Source organism: Ceratotherium simum, chromosome 19 (assembly GCF_057802395.1).
Source record: "Ceratotherium simum simum isolate JZ-2026a chromosome 19, ASM5780239v1, whole genome shotgun sequence".
Lineage (NCBI taxonomy): Eukaryota > Metazoa > Chordata > Mammalia > Perissodactyla > Rhinocerotidae > Ceratotherium > Ceratotherium simum.
Genome location: NC_141918.1, coordinates 30,557,665 through 30,578,914, shown reverse-complemented (window position 1 = coordinate 30,578,914; position 21,250 = coordinate 30,557,665). Strand labels below are relative to the sequence as shown.

Sequence of the window (21,250 nt, the reverse complement as noted above, 5' to 3'; positions counted from 1 at the left end):
CACGACTTTAGGCAATCTCTCTGAGAGGCAATGTCTCTCAATTTTCTCACCAAGGGGTTTACTGACGACTAAAGGATATAAAGGAATAAAGGTCTTAGCCTACTGCCTGGGTCAAAGAAAGCGCTGGTGAACTGGTGACTATAAATATTAATAGCTCCGGGATGGGTAGGTCACCATCTCTGCCGGCTTGGGGAATCTGCATCTGCAAAATGGGCGCAGTGTAGACCGCAGGCTTTTAATAGCAAATATTCTTTGCAAACAAAACAACAAAACCCCTCACCATCCCCTCCTGCGCCGCCCTATTCTGATTGACCCTTGTTTCCAAAATGTGGGGGCTGGAGGAATGGATCCAGAACCCAAGGAAACATTATTATCACCCAGGGAAATTAAAAAGCGAGAGGGCAGGAGAGGTGAAGTAGAGATGGGAGAGAGGGGCAGGCAAGGCAGCCTCAGCTTTGCTCTGAATAGCTGCAACCCTAGTCGCAGCCAGGTGAACGCCCGCGCCCACTGCTCGGCCCGAAAGCCTTCACTGGGACCCCATAAAGCAACCCTGGGGACTGGCGGTGGGACGCTGGGAAACGAAGCAGAGGAGGAAGGGGGTGGGATTCTAGGGCTAGGGGCGGGGCCCTAGAGGAGGAGCTACAGGCGCTCGAGGGGCGGGGCTGTGGCGTACGGGGCGGGGCTATGGGCGGGACCTCGCAGAGATCCACGGCTGCGCGCGCCACGTCTCTCTTACCGAGCATGTGGGTGAGAGGAGGGGGAGGAAAAACCGAGCGGGGCGGGAACTATCTCTTCTCGCGAGAGCTGGCGACGGCAGCGGCGGTGGCGGCGGCGTGTCGGTGAGAGTAGCGTGGGGGTGGGGAGGAGAGGCGGCGGCGTCGGAGCTACGCCACACGGGGTCGGAGCGCTGGGAGCAAGAGCGCGGAGCGGGGTCGTGGTGGCGGCGGTGGGAAGAGGGAGGCGGAGGAGGGGGCGCCATGGCGGGGCAGCAGTTCCAGTATGATGACAGCGGGAACACCTTCTTCTACTTCCTCACCTCCTTCGTGGGGCTCATCGTGATCCCGGCCACATACTACCTCTGGCCCCGAGACCAGAATGCCGGTGAGTCCCGCCGGCAGCTGCCCGCGGCCCGGCGCAGGCCCCGCTGGCCCCTGCGGGCCGCGCCGCTCCCGCCCGCTCCGGCCCAGCCCAGCCCGCGCGTCCCGGGTGATAGCGCCCGCACGGCGGGGCCTCGCGTCCAGGCGTCCGCCGCTGGCGGGGCCCGGCTCGCAGTGTTCCCCTCGGTGCCTCTCCGGGCTCTTGTCCACCCCCTTCATTGTCCTCCTCGGGAGTTTGGCTTCGCACCCTCTCCCCCATTGTTCTGGACGCTCCTCGCAGCCGCCTCCTGCCCCTTTGTCTGCTCTGCCTCTGGTTTCATTGGGTATTTTTCCTTATGGAGGGAGCAGAATGGAATGGGGAGGATGGGAATTGGGGGTGAGAGAAGAGTTGGCCACGGGGGAAGCCGAACGTGCAGGCACAACTCTGAGCCCCGAAGCCCCGGTCCTCGTCCCCCCTCACCCCCGTGTCCCTGTTGCAGCTGTCGCTACAGATGTTTGGAGCAGCGTCTGAGCTGGGTGGCATGTTGAGGACTCCAGCTGAGCTCACCAGCCGCCCCTCCCCCGTCCCTTTCCCCCGTTGTCTTTTCATTTGTTCACTCACGCTGTGGGGGTTGGAAGCAATGCCGTTATTCCCCTTAGCAGAAGTGGGCTTTTCTGTTTCCTTTTCTTTGGAGTTTCCTGTTTATGGCGGAAAAAGTGCAAGTATGAAGGATTAAATCTTGTAGGTAGTTCATCTCGTAGGTAGTTGTGAGGTAGCTGGTCCATTTGCTTTTAGTTCTAAATCTTTTCACATTAAACAACATCGGATTAGAACACAGAATAATATAGATTCTCTTCAAGGCGTTTTATGTTTGAGTGATGTTTGGATTCCGTTGGTTGCACTCGGTTAGGACATACGGCAGGTGATAGTCTTAAAGCTATGGAACTGCAAGTCCTTAATAGGTTATTTATGGGAGGGTTCACAGTAACTATTACTAGGTTTTGAGTGTTGACCTTTGGGGAAAGCTTTCTCTTTCACAAGAGCTGTGCTAACTTGATAAATATCTTCTCTCAAGTTGGGTGTGGTGGAAGTTTAGGTTGTTCAGGTTATATACTGTACTTTGTGGAAATTGCTTAATAGTGAGGCATTGAATCAGCTCAGAAATTATGCTTTAAGACTGATTCAATGCTTTGTAAAATTCTTGAGTTATATAATGAAACTAAAATTGAATTTAAGATAAATAATAATAAAGGATTCCATCTTTTTGTACATTTGACAGTAAGTGTAAATATTCATTAGGTGCAAAAATCTGCCCATTTTTTTCATTCGGTTTTTTCTGCCCATTTCTCATTCGGTTTTCTTATTCAGTGGATAGTTTATGAAAATTGGATTTTGGACTGTTGTGTCTTTTTCTAAGTGCATTTAAATTGTCTGGGTTCTTTGGACAGTGGTGGTATATAAGTGATGAAGTCTTAGTACTGTAATGGTTTCTCTTATCTGCAAAACCTAGGATATTCTGGTAATTTTGTTTCGAGTTAAAAGAGTGCCCTTTTCAGTATAGTAGTTTATTTTCACTTATCACCCATTTGTGTGTGCAGTTGGTTGTGTGGAAGACAAAGGGTATTGGGAGAGTAGGTAGATTTGGTTAGAATGTGTTTTGAGAAACTGTCTTGATTTTAGAAATTAGTCATTTTAATGTACACTGGATTTTTAAAATTTGAAAGTCATATTTTCGTGGTGGGTTTTGTGTTATAAAATTTGCCTCATAACTTATATCATAGGCAAGTTATACTTGAGCTCCTTCAGCACATAGTTAGTGGTAGGGAATTAATATTGGCTATTTATGTCAGGGACTTCAAATGTTACTTTATTTAATCCCCTTAAAAATACAATGAAGTAGGTTCTTCTATTATCGTCTCCATACTTGCATGAAGAAACTGGAGTTTAGAGAGCTTAAGTAACTTTCCTGTGTGGTGGAGCCTGGTCTGCTTAGCTTCAAAGCCCTGTGTTGTTTCCATAGCGCTAGATAGAAAGTTAGGTGTTGATTATGCCCTTCTTTGCCTCTGGCTCTCTGCTTCGTACTTGCCTTAGTAAATGTGCACATGTTGATGTATTTGTTTGGTCTTGCCCCAAATTACATTATGAAAATTCAGGTGGACACTTAAATGCTCTTCTAAGCATCATGAAAATTGGTGGACACCACTTGGACTTTTTTTGTGTATCTACCATAATAACTTGAGTTGTTTCTTTAGCATCACAGTGGTATTAAAGAATGTTTTTATCATAGTGACTTTTTTTTGAAGTCCAGTTGCAATGTCTTGAATATCAAAGAGAAATCTTGAATTACAGGTTTACCCAAAGTTCTGAAAAGGAAAGTTTTTTTCAAATGTTTGCTGCAAAATAATTTGACTGACAGGAGGCTACTTGTAATCTTTATCTCACTTAGAAAATAGTCATATTTTGCTGTTGGAATATTAATTTGTTTGATTATTGGTGCTGTTTTAGACCCTCAAAGGCTTCTTAGGGTAGAAATGTACTGTCTCTCTAAAATCTGAAAAATTTTGAAGTATGTCTGTCCTCAAGGGTTTTGAACAAAAAATGTGGACCTGTAGTAGTAATTTTGAATAACATAACAGGATATTTTAATATTTGGTTTTGAAGCTTATTTAGTTTTCCTGTGAAACTATAAGTGGTCAGATACAAAAATGTAAGCATCTTGAGTTTGAATTTCAGAGTTGTTATGGCAATCTTAACTTTTCAGGGGTATCCTCTGTATGAAGGCATGAAAAGACTTTCTTTGCCAGCATTATACAACCTTAAGTAAACCTTCAGTTTTAAGTAGTCTTTATTTAGTTTTTTAAAAAGATAACTCATTTGGGGCTTTGAGTTTCAAGGTTGACAGTTGTTTCATTGTTGCTCTTTTGGAATTATTGGGCTCTAGAGTCCATCAGAAAGCATGGTGCTGTTTCACAGATTGTAAAATCAAGAATTTGAAAAATAGAAATAGCTTGGTCATTGGCATATTTGACATGCTAGTTGAAGTTACTCTGTTATCCAAAACATTATCATTGGAATCCTTTTACCTTGATTTTTGTCTAATCTATTGGGCTCAGTGCACTTATAATTAATACCCCTTTTAGTAATTGAAGGGTACTGTCTGTCTTACTCTCTCAGTTGTTTGCAAATTGGCTGAACAAGATGACTGAATACTTTTTCAGATCATTATGGACAAAAGCTCTGTATAAGGTAACAACATGGAGGGTTTAGATTTTCTTAGAATAGTGGTTCTCCATCCTGGCTACACATTAGAACACTTGGGGAGCTTTTGAAAACACTTTTACCCATCCCCAGATATTCTGATTTAGTTGGTATGGAGTGGGTGCTGTGTGTTGGTTTTTTAAAAGGTCCCTATGTGATTGTAAGTTGTAGCTAGGTTTGAGAAGTGCTAAGAGGAGAACTTCTTAGTAGTGGTCTTTTGCTGGAGTTGTCATTTTGAGAGGTGGTGTATTTCTTTTGAAATGTGCTCTTTGCCAAAAAAAAAAAAAAAAAAAAACCACCACCACAAACCTCTAATGTCTTAGTCTTTTTGTTTTACGAAACTAAGAAGCATTTACTGTAGAATACTGCTGTAAAGTTCTTGTATTGAAAGCGGAATATTTTGTTATAAATTTTGTTATAAAGTTAAAATAACTTTAATAGTACAGATTTACAGTGATATTTAACAAGAGAAAATAACTGCTTGTAATTATTAGAATTTCAGATAATCAAGAGCATGCTTTTATTCTTCCCATAGGTTAAGGATTATAGCCTTTGAACTGAGATAAAATATAGCATTACTTTTTCCAAGTTTTTGTTTGTTTTTTGACTCCTTGGTCTTAACTTTTTCAAAACTGCCTAGATTTGAAACCTGGATCTTAGTAACTGTGTAATCTTAGGCAAATTATTTAACTTATACGTGTTTTAGTTTACTCATCTGTAAAATAGAGACAGTAGTTATCTCTTTCATAGAATTAAAGTGAGGATTAAACAAATAAATATATGTAAAGTGTTTAGAACAGTGTCTGGCACATAGTGGGGCTGTTAGCTCCTACTGTTTTTGCTGGTTACATAGGCTTTCTGGAACAGTTTGATTTGGTAGTTAAGTACTCAGATTTTTTTTTTCCCATTATATGAAAGGATTAATGAAACTTTTTAAAAAAGTTATGTTTCTTTATTCTTCTTTGCTTGCTCCCTCTGTGTACAAATGATTCAACTCTCTGACTTGGGAATGTGAGTAGGAGTCCACCTTTAGTGCTTAGTGTAGTAAGAAAACTCTGAATTTGAAGTTAGAAGCTTTTAAGTTCCAGCCTATTCCCTATTTAGTTATTTCTGAACTCTCAGCCTCATTTTCTAGGGGTAATAATAACCTGCCCTACCTACCCAAGAAGTGATTATGAGAAGCAAAAAAATGAGTGCATATAAACATTCTTGAAAAACTAAATGCACTGTAGAAATTCCTTCATTTAGCGAATATTTATAGAGCATTAACTTTGTGCTAGATGCTGCTTCTAGGTGATGGATCAGATTTTTAAGTGTGGATAAATTTTTTTTTTGGTAAGTTGCACATACTCAATGGAGAAAAGCACAAAGGAACAGAACAGAAATTGCTTGTAATTCCATCACCCAAATCACCCAAAGGTGATTCAACATTTTGGTGTATGCAACCCTTTTTTTCCCTTCTGTAGGGACGGCTGTAGACGTAGTCCCTCCTCTGGTGGGAGAAGGCCCCACATCCCCCTCCCTTCTGAGACGGATAGTTATGATCCTCCTCATCTCAGCTCTTCTGTCCTTCATGGAATGTTTGCTAGTCTCAAGGTGGATAGTGCTGAATGCGCTCACAGTAGCACTTGGAGCTAGACTCATGTATTATCCCAATTTTATTAATGAGAAAACTGAGCCCTAGAGGAGGTAACCAACTTACCTAAAGCCGTATAGCTACTAGGTGGAAGATTGGGTGTTGGATCCAAATCTGTCTTATGCCAAAGCTTCTCGTGTTAGCCACTACTCTACTGCCTCATGTAATTAATATAACACATTATACTAAATATTAAAATGGCAAGTGGAAAGTGCTGTGGGAGCACAGAGGAAGGAGTGAATACTTCTCTTTTGGGATTTGGGTGTTTCATACAGAGGAGGTGATTGGAGATAGATCTTAAAAGGTAAGTGGGATGGGCCGGCCCTGTGGCTTAGCGGTTAAGTGCACACGCTCCGCTACTGGCGGCCCAGGTTGGGATCCCGGGCGCGCACCGATGCATCACTTCTCCGGCTATGCTGAGGCCGCGTCCCACATACAGCAACTAGAAGGATGTGCAGCTGTGACATACAACTATCTACTGGGGCTTTGGGGGGAAAAAAAGGAGGAGGATTGGCAATAGATGTTAGCTCAGAGCTGGTCCTGCTCAGCAAAAAAAGAGGAGGATTAGCATGGATGTTAGCTCAGGGCTGATCTTCCTCACACACACACAAAAAAAAGGATAAGTGGGAGAAGCGCATTCCAGATGTAGAGGAAAGCATCTGCAAAAGGTAGAGGTGTTCAATAAATGGTAAAGATTTAATGTGATTGGCCCTTACGAGCAAATCAGCCATTTTAGGAAGTTTATGCTTTATTCTGTAAGTTATTGGGTAAACAGTGGAGGTTTTTAAGTAGCGTGCTAACATGCTCAGTTTTGCTTTTGTGGAGCACTGTGTGGAGAATGGTTTGGTGGAAGAGGGTGAGGTGGGAGGTGGTGGTAGCTGGGTGGGGAAAAACTAGGTGAGAAGGAGTCCATTTCAGAGCCGTCTTTGTTCATTGAGATGTGAGAATGTAGGGGAATGGGCAGATTAGAAGGAGAATTCTAAGATGTCTTGGGCTATTTATGGCGTATGAGTACCGTGGAGGGAATGAGAGTAGAATGCAGATTTTGAATTTTCACTCATTTCTGTCTTGAGTTATTTCTCTCTCTCTCAAAAGCTGTTTGGTGATTGGCCCAATAATAACCTATAACTTTTATCAGTTTTGGGATTTAGTGCAGGGAAAAAGATGAGGATGAACATTTTTATTTAAAATGAAATGTTGGCCTTATCTATTGATTTAATTTATCTAGATGATTTTTAATTATAATAGAGTTGATTATCTCAATCTCTCATTCAGTGGATTTTTTTTAAACAAAGAACTGGTTTGTATCAGTTTTGCGTTCAAAGGAGTATATTTTATGACTGTTTGTAATTAATTTAGAGCATATAGTCTTCCTAAGACTTTAGATCTTGAAGGAATAGTAGAGATCTGAGAAGTTTGAGTCGTTTTAAAATAGTCATTTCCTCTGTGTTCTATCCTGACAGAAAGGGGTACCAGACGTGTAGCATATACACACTTTAAGTCCTACACAATAGAGGAAACCAGCTGGGAGCTTGGCAGTATGAATTATAATACAACATTTAGGCTTTATAAATGTGGTGACAAATATTAGATTAGTAAATGTCTTATGTAAAATTGTTTTTATTTAAAGGTCATATTGCATACTTGCTTGATCTTGGAGAACCTGAAAAACGAAGATAGGCTTATTTTCATTTTCTCAGATGTTTGATTCCTCACTCATACTTTTTATTCAGACATAAAGAAGGTCATAACAAATATATATCCATATTGTACTCAGACTTCCTTTTAAAAAATGTTTCCTATTACCGGACTTTTGATGAGAAATGTTACACCATCTCACCATCACATTGTTTCTTTGAAAGGTGGTGGTGTTCATTCTCTTAAAAAGGTGTTGCTTATATTTTGGAATTGTGTTTGTGTCAGTATGGATGAAGGAATTTTCTTTAGATTTTTGTCTGTTAAATCTGTTAGTAATGGATTGAGCATTCACTGTTTGCCTGTACTAGGAGCAGCAGACGATACAAAGATGGATGCAGTGTAAATATAGTTTTGTTTGGATAACAGTTTGTAATCTGGGTGGGGTGGGAGGATTAGGATTAGACAAATACACAAATTATGTCCAGAGCACAACAGGGAAAATGTAATAGAAAAGAAGACAAGTGCTATGGAAGTTAGCTGGATAAAGTATTTGCGTGTAGTTGGGGTTAATAGTGGGGATCTGGAAGTCAGGAAAGGCTCTTCAGAGTAGGTCGATTTTGACTGGATTATTATAAAGGAAGAGAAAGATTTAATGGGTGGAATGGTGGGGGAGGGCGGTACAAAGAAGAAATCACATGAGCAAAAGTATGGAGGCTGGAAAGCATGGAATGTGTTCAAAGTACAGATCAGATCAGTTGTCGCAGAGTTCAGAGTGTGAAAAAATGTGAGAAAAGGCCAGAAAAGTTGATTTAAGTCGTATGGAGAACCATGTATGCCCAGCTGAAGAGTTTTTATGTGATTTGGTTGACAGTATGTCATTTTTGGATATTTTAGAATATGTTTTTGCAGCTGTACTATATGCAAGTTAATGTAATAATAGCTCAAAGAATGAGAAGGAACAGAGATTAAGAAGCAGACAGGAAATACTGTGGGCCTAAAGAATGGTGGTGGCAATAGGAAGCTAAGGGACCTATTGAGATATTACTGAGGTAGAATCTTTTTCTTTTTTTAAAGAAATTTTTATTGTGGTAAAATATACATAACGTAAAATTTGTAGTTTTAACCATTTTAAATGTACAATTCAGTAGCATTAATTACATTCACAGTGTTGTGCAACCATCACTACTATCTTTTTTCAAAGTTTTTCGTTACCCCAAACAAGCTTTACCTATTGAGCAATAACTCTCCATTCTCCCTTTCCTGCAGCCCCTGGTAAACTCTAATCTACTTTTTGTCTCTCTAAATTTGCCTGTTCTAGATACTTCATATAAGTGGAATCATACAATAATTGCCCTTTTGTGTCTAGCTTATTTCATTTAGCATAATGTTTTCAAGATTCATCCATGTTGTAGCGTGTATCAGAACTTTATTATTTTATGGCTGAATAATATTCCATTGTATGGATATACCACATTTTTATCCATTCATCTACTGATGAACAATTGGGTTGTTTCCAGTGTTAGCCTAGTGTGTGTAATGCTGCAATGACCATTGGTATAAAATATCTGAGTCCTTCTTTTCAGTTCTTTTGGGTGTATTCCTAGGACTGCAATTGCTGGATCATGTGGTAATTCTGTGTTTAGCTTTTTGAGAAACTGCCAGACTTTTTCATAGTGGCTGCACCATTTTACATTCCTACCAGCAATGTATGCGGGTTCCAATTTCTGCACATCCTCTTCAACACTTATTTTAAATTTTTAAAAAATTATAGCCATCATAGTAGGTGTGAAGTGGTATTTCATTATGGTTTTGATTTGCATTTTTCTGATGGCTAATAATGTTGGTTATCTTTCATGTGCTTATTGGGCATTTGTATATCTTTGGAGAAATGTCCGTTCAAATCCTTTGCCCATTTTTAAATTATCTTTTTCTTGTTGAGTTGTAGGAGTTCTTCATATATTCTGGATATGAATCCCTAATTAGATATGTGGTTTGCAGAAATTTTCTCCCATTCTGTAGATTGTCTTTTCACTTTCTTGATTATGTCGTTGGATGCACAAAACTTGTTAATTTTGATGAAGTCCAGCTTATCTGTTTTTTCTTTTATTGCTGTGTGTTTGTTGTCATATCTGAGAATCCACTGGCAAATCCAAGGTCATGAAAATTTTACCCCTATGTTTTCTTGTAAGAGAATTATGGTTTTAGCTCTTATATTTAGGTCTTTGGTTCATTTTGAGTTAATTTTTGTATGTGATTTGAGGTAAAGGTCGAACTTCATTCTTTTCCGTGTGGAAATCCAGTTGTCCCAGCACTGTTTGTTGAAGAGACTGTTCTTTCTCCATTGAATGGACTTGGCACCCTTGTCAAAAATCAGTTGGCTATAGATGTATGGGTAGAATCTATTTTTATGGGATGACATTGAACATAGTTTAGCAGTGAGGACCTCTTAATATTAGAATACCTCAAGACTGAGTCCTTGACTTCTTTTCCATCTATACTTACTCCTTTGGTGATCTCAGCCTATCTCATGGCTTTAAATATCATCTATATGATGAAGATTCCCAGATATGTATTTCGAGTCTAGAACTCTTTTCTTGAACTCCAGACTTGTGTATATATAAGTGCCCAGTCCACCTTCCCATTTGGATATCTAACAGACATCTTATCCTAATATGCACAAAACTGGTAGGATTTCTGTCTCTCCTCTCTTCACCCTTCTTGACCTACAGTCTTCTTCATCTCAGTTAATCACAACTGTCTCTTCAGCCATTCAGGCAAGAAGTCTTGGGGTTATTCTTGACTCATCTCTTTGTCTCATACTCTACTTCCAGACTGTTAGCATGTCTTGTTGGCTCTACCTTCAAATTATATCCAGTCTGACCATTTCGCATTACTCCACCATCGCTACCATCCTAGTTTGTTATTAGCCTCTTAACTAGTCTCTGTTTCTACCCTTGCTCTTTGCAGTCTATTCTCAAAAGAGTACCAGAGTGATCCTCTTAGACGAGAAGCCAGCCATTGTCACTCTTCTACTCAGAACCCTTTAAGGCTCTCCCATCGTAATCACAGGAGAAGCTAAAGTCTTTGAAGTGTTCTGTAAAGTCTTTCATGATCTCTTTGATCTCATTAGTACTCTTCCTCTTGCTCTTTCCGTTCCAGCCACACTAGCTTCTCTGCTGTTCTTAGAGCACATGAGGCATGCTCCTTCCTTCGGACCTTTACAGTTGCTGCTCCCTTTGCTGAATGCTTTTCCTCTAGATAGCCACATTACTACCTCCCTCATCTCCATGTCCTTGCTCAAATGCCATCTTTTTTTTTTTTTTTTGAGGAAGATTGGCCCTGCGCTAACATCTGTTGCCAGTCTTCCTCTTTTTCTTTTTTCTCCTGAAAGCCCCAGTACATAGTTGTGTATCATAGTTGTAGAGTTGTAGCTCTTCTATATGGGACGCCGCCTTGGCATGGTTTGATGAGGGGTGAGGAGGTCCGTGCCCAGGATCTGAAGCTGCGAACCCCAGGCCGCCTAAGCGGAATGCGCAAACTTAACTGCTACGCCACCAGGCCGGCCCCTCAAGTGCCATCTTCTCAGTGATGCCTTCCTTGAGCACGCTATTTAAAACTGTGATGTTTCTTTTTACCTCCAAGAAAGCTCTCCCTTTTTTCTGCTTTATTTCTCTCCATAACACTTAACTTCTAATATACTATATAATTTACTTATTTTGTTTATTGCTCTCTCCTCCACTAGAATATATGGTGTGTGAGAGCAGGGGTTTTTGTTTTGTTTTCTGCTGTATCCTCAGTGTCCAGACAAGTCCTGGCACATAGTAGGTACTCACCAAATATTTGTTTAGTAAAGGAGTTATCATTCCCTACAAATATTTATACAATGCCTATGTAGGGAGAGAGGGAGAATCCCCCTCTGCTCTTTCCCTTAAGGTTCTTATGGCTGGCCAAATAATCAACAAGACAGGTTAGCAGGAGAAAATAATACCAAGTTTAATAACATGTATACATGAGAGAAACTCAGAAATGGGCAACTTGTTCCTCTGTCTAAGCTGCTTGCTTAAGTATTATAGCTAAAGGTGAGGAAGGTGTTAGGGGTGGGTAGTGGTCTGGGACTTCAGAGGGCAAGAAGACAGTTCTTTTCAGGGTCATCTATAGATAATGTGGTCAGGGAGAGATAGAGTTTTTTTGATAAAAGGGGGTTGGTGCCCCTCCCATTGTAACATCTATTTTACATTATCATTACAGCCATCATGATAGAAGATCTGTTCCAGGAAGGAGCCACCATGTCAAATTCTTTAGGCAGTTAGTGGGGGAGGTCAGATGTCCCTCAGAGAAAACAATCAAGGTAAAGAGATATATTTCAGGGTGGTCAAATCTTGATCTCCCACAGTCCTGCCTTTGAAACTAAAAGTTTCACAGTCCTTTTGAAACTTAAAGAAGTTTCATAGTCCAGAAACTGAGTTGGTAGATTGTTTCATCTCACTGAACACATTTCTTAGTCCTGATAATAGATCAGTTCAATTAAGTTCATTTCGGAAGGTGGTGATGCAGGTGGGCTCTCAAGGTTACGCCTATATTGTGGAAGCAAGCAATCAAGTATTTAATAGAAGCATTTCTATGTAAACAAAAGAAAAACAAGGTTAATGGTTGGAGCAAGTTGTAAAGCAGTTTCTGAGTTTAAAGGGCATCCAGTTAAGAAGATTTTTAGATGTCAGCGTCAAAGCATCTTTTGCAGTTTAAAATGTCTCTGATGATGTCGTCAGGTCATCTCTCAAGTTTATATCAAGTCCATTTGCTTCAGTTTGTAAGGCTTCAGGATAAAGGGCAGGTTTAGTTCTCAGTGATTCCAAATGAAAATGATGGAAAAAATGAAAAACATTAGTTTGGAGATCTGTAGCCAGATATTTTAGGAGACTAGAAGAAATCAGGATCCAGTCCAGTAAACAGATATAAAACAAAAACCTTAAAAGATAATTAACAAAACTAGGATCTAATATCTGCAAATGTATACTATAGTTTTTACTGAAATATAATTTTTCTCTCTAAAATAACCCTCATTTTTATCAAAGATAGCCAAATTAAAACAAGTTTACAAAATAAGTGTAGTTCCAATAGAGTTGGCCCAATTATTTACATAAGTACAGCAAGAAGTAGCAATTGATCATATAAGCTCTTTTAAATCTGCTTTGCTGGAACTTTTTATAAGGAATCTCAGATTGAACTTTAAAGGCCTCTCGAGGCCAGGAAAGCCAAGCCAAGGATTTTGTCATCAGACTTCGCCTGTAATACCTACAGATTTGGGTGAATTCCTCTCTTCCGAGGTTCCCCCAAAATATTTCGAGGTTCCTTGCACCTGCCAGATAAGTGAATTCTTTACTTATCCTGGTAAGTGCTGCTTGGAACATAAGGTACCAGGCCAATATTTCCACGTGGCTTTATTCCATAAAGTCCAATCTTCGTTCCTCAAAAGCTGTATGGTTATATCGCAAATATGATGTTCCAGTCACAGCCTTCGTAATATAACCAGTGTTTCCAATTGTGTCCTGTTATAAGGAGAACAGATTCTTATTGAACTTATGCAAATAACTATACTGCCATGAAAACAACAATACTCACTTACTACGAGTTTCCAAATCCTGGAGGGATTAGGTAGAAAGAAAAAGGTAAATATTTCAATTTTGCTTACAAAAGTATCATTTACCAAATTGCTATAAATCATAGCTACCTCAGGAGAAAAGAGAAAAAGTTTTTCTTAAATCTGAAAAAACAAAACATTAAAAATTCAGCAATACTTCAAATGAAAAATCATAAAAATTATAATCATCCTTATCAGTTCATTTAGTCCTGTGTAATCCATTCTTGATCCCAATCTTTTTGTTAGCAGCTTCATGAAGTCATCAGTTTCTCCATCAGATTTCTGTAATTTCTTACCAAGTTCAGTTTTATGATCAGAAAATTTGTCAGAAGCCTGTACTCCAGTGTAAATGTCAGAGTCCTTTCCATGAATTTTTCTGAAGTTGAAACATATTTTGCAAAAGCATTGGAGCAAAGAAATAAGTCTGTAAACAACAAGACCTCAAAATGGCAATTGACAAAAGAAATTTGGTTAATTTTGTGACATACAACACTTTAAAATAATAATAAGCAGAATTATGACTGATAACCAGGACAGATCAGAATTTCAGTAATGTTATACAATTTTAAAACACCTATATCAATAACATTTACCCACAAAATACCACCTAAGTATGCTTATCGTCACTTGTCTGACAATGTTTCCCATGTAGTTTAACATACTGAATAAGCCTAATAAGTTTGGTATCTTCCTCCTTATAGGAAGAGAGCAAATTTCTTTGAGAAGTTCCAGGGCCCTTTGAAAATTCTCAAAGAAAAAAAGTAAAAAAAAGACTTTAAGATATGAATTTTGGGGAGCTTGTCAAAAATATAAAAAGTCAAAGCAAACAGAGCATTAACAGTCCAAAAAGCCTTAATAGAGAGACCTCAGTCTTTTGAACGTTGGAAATTATTTTAACAAAACATAGATTTTCTGTCTTTTAGGTAGACTTACTCAAAGGTAAAGAAAAATCTTTTATAACCTCTTTATCAAGTTCAAGAAAATTATCCTTTTAAGAGAAATAAGACCAAATTATAATTTTGTATCAGCTTACTTCTGATATTAAAACTCATTTACTTAATTAAATTCATTTTAATCTTAGCCAACTTGACCATGCAAAAACTCCTTTTCCAGAATTCCTCTTCCACAAACCTTCTATAACTTTCTTTTTACATTCAGAATTTGTCCCATGTCTTTCTTTTCCCTCCTAGTACTTGAGGACAAATTTATCTTTCTTTTTTTTTTTTTAAAGATTTTATTTATTTATTTTCCTCCCAAAGCCCCAGTAGATAATTGTATGTCATAGCTGCACATCCTTCTAGTTGCTGTATGTGGGACGAGGCCTCAGCATGGCCAGAGAAGCGGTGCGTCGGTGCACGCCCGGGATCCGAACCCGGGCCGCCAGCAGCGGAGCGCGTGCACTTAACCGCCAAGCCACGGGGCCTGCCCCAAATTTATCTTTCTTAATCAACCAAACAAAATATTTCCATTCTTTGCACCTTCTTTATACATCTTACTTTCCTTGTACACAGACATATTTTTCTTAATATTTAGTAGCTTCAATCACATATACTAACTAGAAATTTTAACCCTTAGAAACCTTAATTTGTAAGTAAAAACTAAGTAAACAATTAAACTTTCTTTTACATTAGTATCTTGTGGCTTGGAAAATTTATAAACGCTTCATAACTTCTAGAAATATGTTACTTTATAGTACAGTCTTTTTTTTTTTATTTTTTTTTATTTTTTTTATTTTTTATTTTTTTTTTTTAAATTTTTTGTTTATTGCAGTAACATTGGTTTATAACATTGTAAAAATTTCAGGTGTACATCATTGTACTTCTATTTCTGCATAGATTACATCATGTTCACCACCAAAATACTAATTACAACCCATCACCACACACATGTATCCAATTATCCCTTTCACCCTCCTCCCTCCCCCCTTCCCCTCTGGTAACCACCAATCCAATCTCTGTCCCTATGTGTTTGTTTATTGTTGTTATTATCTACTACTTAATGAAGGAAATCATACGGTATTTGACCTTCTCCCTCTGACTTATTTCACTTTGCATCATGCCCTCAATGTCCATCCATGTTGTCACAAATGGCTGGATTTCATCGTTTCTTATGGCTGAGTAGTATTCCATTGTGTATATATACCACAGCTTTTTTATCCATTCGTCCCTTGATGGGCACTTAGGTTGCTTCCAAGTCTTGGCTATCGTGAATAAGGCTGCAATGAACACAGGGGTGCATGTACCTTTGCAAATTGGTGTTTTCAAGTTCTTTGGATAAATACCCAACAGTGGAATAGCTGGATCATATGGTAGTTCTATCGTTGATTTTTGAGGAATCTCCATACTGTTTTCCATAGTGGCTGCACCAGTTTGCACTCCCACCAGCAGTGTATGAGAGTTCCCTTCTCTCCACAACCTCTCCAACACATGTTGTTTCCTGTCTTGTTAATTATAGCCATTCTGACGGGCGTGAGGTGATATCTCATTGTAGTTTTGATTTGCATTTCCCTGATAGTTAGTGATTTTGAACATCTTTTCATGTGTCTGTTGGCCATCTGTATATCTTCTTTGGAGAAATGTCTGTTCAGGTCTTTTGCCCATTTTTTAATTGGGTTGGTAGTTTTGTTGTTGAGATGCATGAGTTCTTTATATATTTTGGAGATTAAGCCCTTATCAGATGTATGGTTTGCAAATATCTTCTCCCAATTGTTAGGTTGTCTTTTCGTTTTGTTGATGGTTTCCTTTGCTGTGCAGAAGCTTTTTAGTTTGATGTAGTCCCATTTGTTTATTTTTTCTATTGTTTCTCTTGCCCGGTCAGATGTGGTGTTTGAAAAGATGTTGCTAAGACTGATGTCGAAGAGCGTACTGCCTATGTTTTCTTCTAGAACTTTCACAGTTTCAGGTCTTACATTCAAGTCTTTAATCCATTTGGAGTTAATTTTTGTGTATGGTGTAAGGTAAGAGTCTACTTTCATTTTTTTGCATATGGCTATCCAGTTTTCCCAACACCATTTGTTGAAGAGACTTTCTTTTCCCCATTGTATGTTCTTGGCTCCTTTGTCAAAGATTAGCTGTCCATAGATGTGTGGGTTTATTTCTGGGCTTTCGATTCTATTCCATTGATCTGTGTGTCTGTTTTTGTGCCAGTACCATGCTGTTTTGGTTACTATAGCTTTGTAGTATATTTTGAAATCAGGGAGTGTGACACCTCCAGCTTTGTTCTTTTTTCTCAGGATTCCTTTAGCTATTCGGGGTCTTTTGTTGTTCCATATATAGTACAGTCTTTTAATAAAACATGTTTACCAATAGACCCAAAACACCTTTTAGTTTTCCTGTAATGAAAAGCCAAAAGTAGACAAACGTACATTTAGCAATCAATGTCTAATATCTTATCTTCTTTGGAAATGATGATACTCAGTGAATTTTTATCATAAAATTTAGCAAAACTCTAAAGTTCTAAGTCACCAAAAAGAGTTTGGAAGCTGTAACCACAATAGCACATAATTATTGTTTAAAGTTCACCCAACATTCATCTTTTCCACAACTATTTAGTTACTTATTCCCAATAATCATTTAGATTGCCTACAAGACTTCATAAGACTTCAGATAAAATTAGCCATCATTTAAATTACTATTTTTGTTAACCAATTCTGTAATAGAAATAACATCAGTTTTTTCTACAAAATTTCATGTAAATTTCATCACCTCTTATGCCTCTAAACATAGTTATCATTAAGATGTTTATCAATAGGTCTTGGTCTTCTAATTTTGGACAAGGGTAGCATTCCCAGTCAGACATACTCAGGCAAAGTTGATGTAACCTCTTTATATAAAATTAGCTCAAATATTCCAACCTTTATAATCTTATCAACAATTACACTTTTACATGTTCTCAATTCAATTGTAACCCTGAGTCAAGGTCTTAAGGCTATTCAAATTTTTCTCTTCCTTTTTCTGGCCTTTTTTTAGGTACCAATTAAACAATTGTGTGAGAACTTTCAAAACATCCCCCCGCCCCAATTTAGAAGTTTTTCCAATTCAAAGGATCCGTTGTCTGGCCATTGATGAGTAGGATCTTCATTTGTATATTTATTCCAATAGTGACTCAATCCAATAAGCCTTTTTAAGGAAAGACCCGGAGGTAACTTTCCATGTTACCTCCATTCCAAATAAATCTTTACCATGGACGCAAGAGGTGTCCCTGGTGAGGGTGCAGATGATGTAGCCCCCATGATCCACAGAATTCACTCCCAAAGATATTCAGAGAAGGTAAAGACCTTCGTTGCACAGGCGGTAAGGATGGTGTAGTGAAAACGGTGTCTCCAGTCTCCCACAACAGTGTGGGACGCCTCCAGTCACAGACCCGCTAATCTGTGACACCGGGCAGGCGCTACTGGAATGGGATTTTTCCAGCACTAACAAGCAACGAAGGTTAAGACAACAAAAGCCCTATGGACTGGGCCCTTTATGACAAACTCCCCTGAGAGCTTGGCACAGCCGGACAAAGAGACAGTTCGGAACCCCAGTTTACTCAGCTGGCCACCAGGGGGCACCCTGGTAAATGCACCTTCCGTATGGTGGAGACCAAGGAGAATATTCTCACTGGTCACAAAGACAAGTTCTCAGGACACAGAACAAGGCAGAAGGAAAAACCTCATCTGGTTTTTTTTTTTTTTCTTTCTATATGCACAATAACAGCTTTAGCCACGCCTTAGGTCTCAAGGAGCCAGAATAATACCTAGGGGGGGAGGTGCCGCGGGATTGGGGGCTGCGTGCTTTACAGAGTACCTCGTCGTTGCACGGACATTTTCTTGCAGTTGGCGGGGGACCTGTGTCATCTACCCCGTTCCGTGACCCAACTTATCCTGTCTCGGGAGTCTTCTGAAGGTGGCGAGCGCCCTAATGGCTCTTAATTGCTCAACCCGTGCCCACCAAATTTGCGGCCTTTTTTTGGCTTCCATAGATGCCCTTGGCAATGGCCTTCACGTCATGTGCATATTAACCCACAGCAAAGTTTGTCTAAAGAGACACCGGTCTGGTGAGACCCACAAACTCACCAGTCTTGGGGCCGGCCCGGACAGCAGGCTTATAGGGCCGATGCCTGCGTCCTACCCTATGGTATTTCCTTCTTATGACACACCACACAAAAGACAGAGACAAAAGAGAAAAACAGAGACTATCTCTGGGAGGAAAAGGGATCAAAATCAAAACCAAGAGTACTCTACCAAATTTACCAGAGTCACTAAAAGCACAAGAAACTAGTTTCCCAAATATTTTCTCCTGCCATTCTAAATTTAGAAAGAAAAAAATTCTCACCACTTGCTTCCACCGGACTCTGCAGATAGAGATTCCGGGAGGCTGACGTGGCTTAAGTCTTACCTTTTGCCTGCTTCGGTCAAGCGTTCCCGTATCTCATCATCTGCAGTAGTCCAGGGAGAAGGCAGTTCTTCTAGCCAGAGAAGGCAACTTGCCAGCCAGTGGGGATCCTGTTCGTGACGCCAAAACTGTGGGGAGAGAGGGAGAATCCCCCTCAGCCCTTTCCCTTAAGCTTCTTATGGCTGGCCAAATAATCAACAAGACAGGTTAGCAGGAGAAAATAATACCAAGTTTAATAACATGTATACGTGGGAGAAACTCAGAAGTGAGCAACTCGTTCCTCTGTCTAAGGTGCTTGCTTAAGTATTGTAGCTAAAGGGGAGGAAGGTGTTAGGGGTGGGTAGTGGTCTGGGACTTCAGAGGGCAAGAAGACAATTCTTTTCAGGGTCATCTATAGATAATGTGGTCAGGGAGAGATAGAGTTTTTTTGATAAAAGGGGGTTGGTGCCCCTCCCATTGTAACATCTATTTTACATTATCATTACAGCCATCATGATAGAAGATCTGTTCCAGGAAGGAGCCACCATGTCAAATTCTTTAGGCAGTTAGTGGGGGAGGTCAGATGTCCCTCAGAGAAAACAATCAAGGTAAAGAGATATATTTCAGGGTGGCCAAATCTTGATCTCCCACACCCACTATATTCTAGGCACCTGGAAAGGGGAGGGATGATTGTTTATGGATAAGATACAATCTCTACCCTCTAGAGTTTGAGTACAGATGAATAAAAATTGGCTTTAATATTGGCTGCTGAAGAATGGTGGTGCCATTCATGCAAACTGTTGAAAAGAATTTATAGTCCTACTCCCTTTTTTAGAAAGGAGCTATAAAAATGTTAAAATTTTTAAACCTGGTAATTTTGCTTCTAGGACTCTGGTCTAAGGATATAGTTCTAAATACTTATAGGACCAAAGAAAGATACTGTGATATTGTGATTTATAAGAAATATATATTTAGTCATTCAGATGGTATTCGTCTACAGTTCCTGGCTTATAGCTCCCCAAACCCTTGGAATTTCCTAAGTGTTCAATGATAAAGGTGTCTTTTGTTATGTGAATGAGGTGACTTTTGAAAGCACCTCAGGATTGGGGCCTTTTGCCTGCAGAACCAACCCTGTGATTAGAGGGTTGAAACTTTCAGAGAGGGGCTGGAGATTGAGTTCATTTGCCAATGGCCAGCGAGTTAATCAATCATGCCTATGTAATGAAGCCTCCATAAACCCTTGCAAAGGGACAGGGTTTGGAGAGCTTCCAGATTGGTGAACACGTGGAGATTTAGGGAGAGCAGTGTGCCCAGAGAGGGCATGGAAGCCCCATACCCTTTCTCTGTACCTTGCCTTGTGCATCTCTTCCATCTGGCTGTTCCTGAGTTATATCTTTTTATAATAAACTGGTAATCTAGTAAGTAAAATGTTTCTCTGAGTTCTGGGAGCCGCTCTAGCAAATTAATTGAACCCAGGGAGGGGGTCGTTGGAACTCCCACTATAGCTGGTTATCAGAAGCACAGGTGATAACCTAGACTTTCAGCAGGCATCTGAAGTGGCGGCTGAGTACAATCTTGTAGGACTGAGCTTTCAGCCTGTGGAATTTGATGCTATCTCTGGATAGATAGTGTCAGAATTGAGTTGAATTCTCCACTGACAGCCAGATGGTGTTCTGAGAATTGCTTGTTGGAAGTGAGTCTGGGGCAAACCCCCCATGTTGGAAATGGAGTCTCAGAACACCCTATTTAGATACCCATGATACCAAAAAATTAGAAGCAATTTATATGTCTAATTATAGGATAGTAGGTATATTATGGTGTCTTTATTCATCTGGTTATTAATAGTCATTAAGGGATATTTTCAATGCATTTCTAAACATGGGAGATGTTTAGAAATTAAAAAATTAAAAATTACAGGTAATGTAATCTTAACACAAACTTCAGCTTTTTGTGTTTGTGTCTCAGTTTGTAAACTGGTACATTATAGAGTGCTACCCTTAACTTAGCTTTTGTATGTCCTGTTAGTTCTCCTCTTCTCTGAGAAACTATCACTTGGGCAGCTGCTGCATTGGGGACAAGTTGTAGGTGTCATCAGTACTGTGGAAGTGTCCTTGAGGGCCTTGATTGACGCAGTTCCACAGCCGTCTAATTGAGGGAAGCTCATTGCCCCTAGAAGTTAGTTGCTGAAGCTTCCTTGTTCACAGAGATGTCTCTCCTAAGTGTGTACCCTCAACCTTGCCGACTCCTCTTTCTTCCTTCCCGTTTCCCAAATATTCTTCTAAAGAGGACTAAGAAGGAAACATATTAAAATGCTGTTAGTGATTATTATCTAGGTGTTGGAATGGTGAATATTTTCTTTCTGCTCTTATCTATATACTGAGTTTTCTATATGAATTTGTATTAATGTCCAAAAGCTTATTTAAACAGTCTCTGGCTAGACTGGCTGTTATCTTGAGCAAAACACACTCTGTATCTTAGCTCTAGAGGCCTTTTCAGCTCAGTGAATTGTTTTTTTTTTAATAAATATATATATTTTTTTCTTCTTTGTGAGGAAGATCACCCTTGAGCTAACATCCATGCCAATCCTCCTCTTTTTGCTGAGGAAGACCGGCCCTGAGCTAACATCTATTGCCCATCCTCCTCCTTTTT

At 39.7% G+C, this 21,250-nt stretch overlaps 1 protein-coding gene across 1 annotated transcript in view; it reads left to right on the top strand.

The window, feature by feature from the left end:
• The first annotated feature begins 924 nt into the window (after nt 1-924).
• SEC63 (SEC63 protein translocation regulator) overlaps nt 925-21,250 on the top strand; it is a 73,485-nt gene continuing 53,159 nt past the window's right edge. Inside the window, exon 1 of the mRNA XM_087443963.1 lies at nt 925-1,101. Within this exon, the coding sequence (XP_087300089.1) occupies nt 978-1,101 (124 nt within the window). The 5' untranslated portion in view covers nt 925-977. The remainder of the gene's footprint in view (nt 1,102-21,250) is intronic.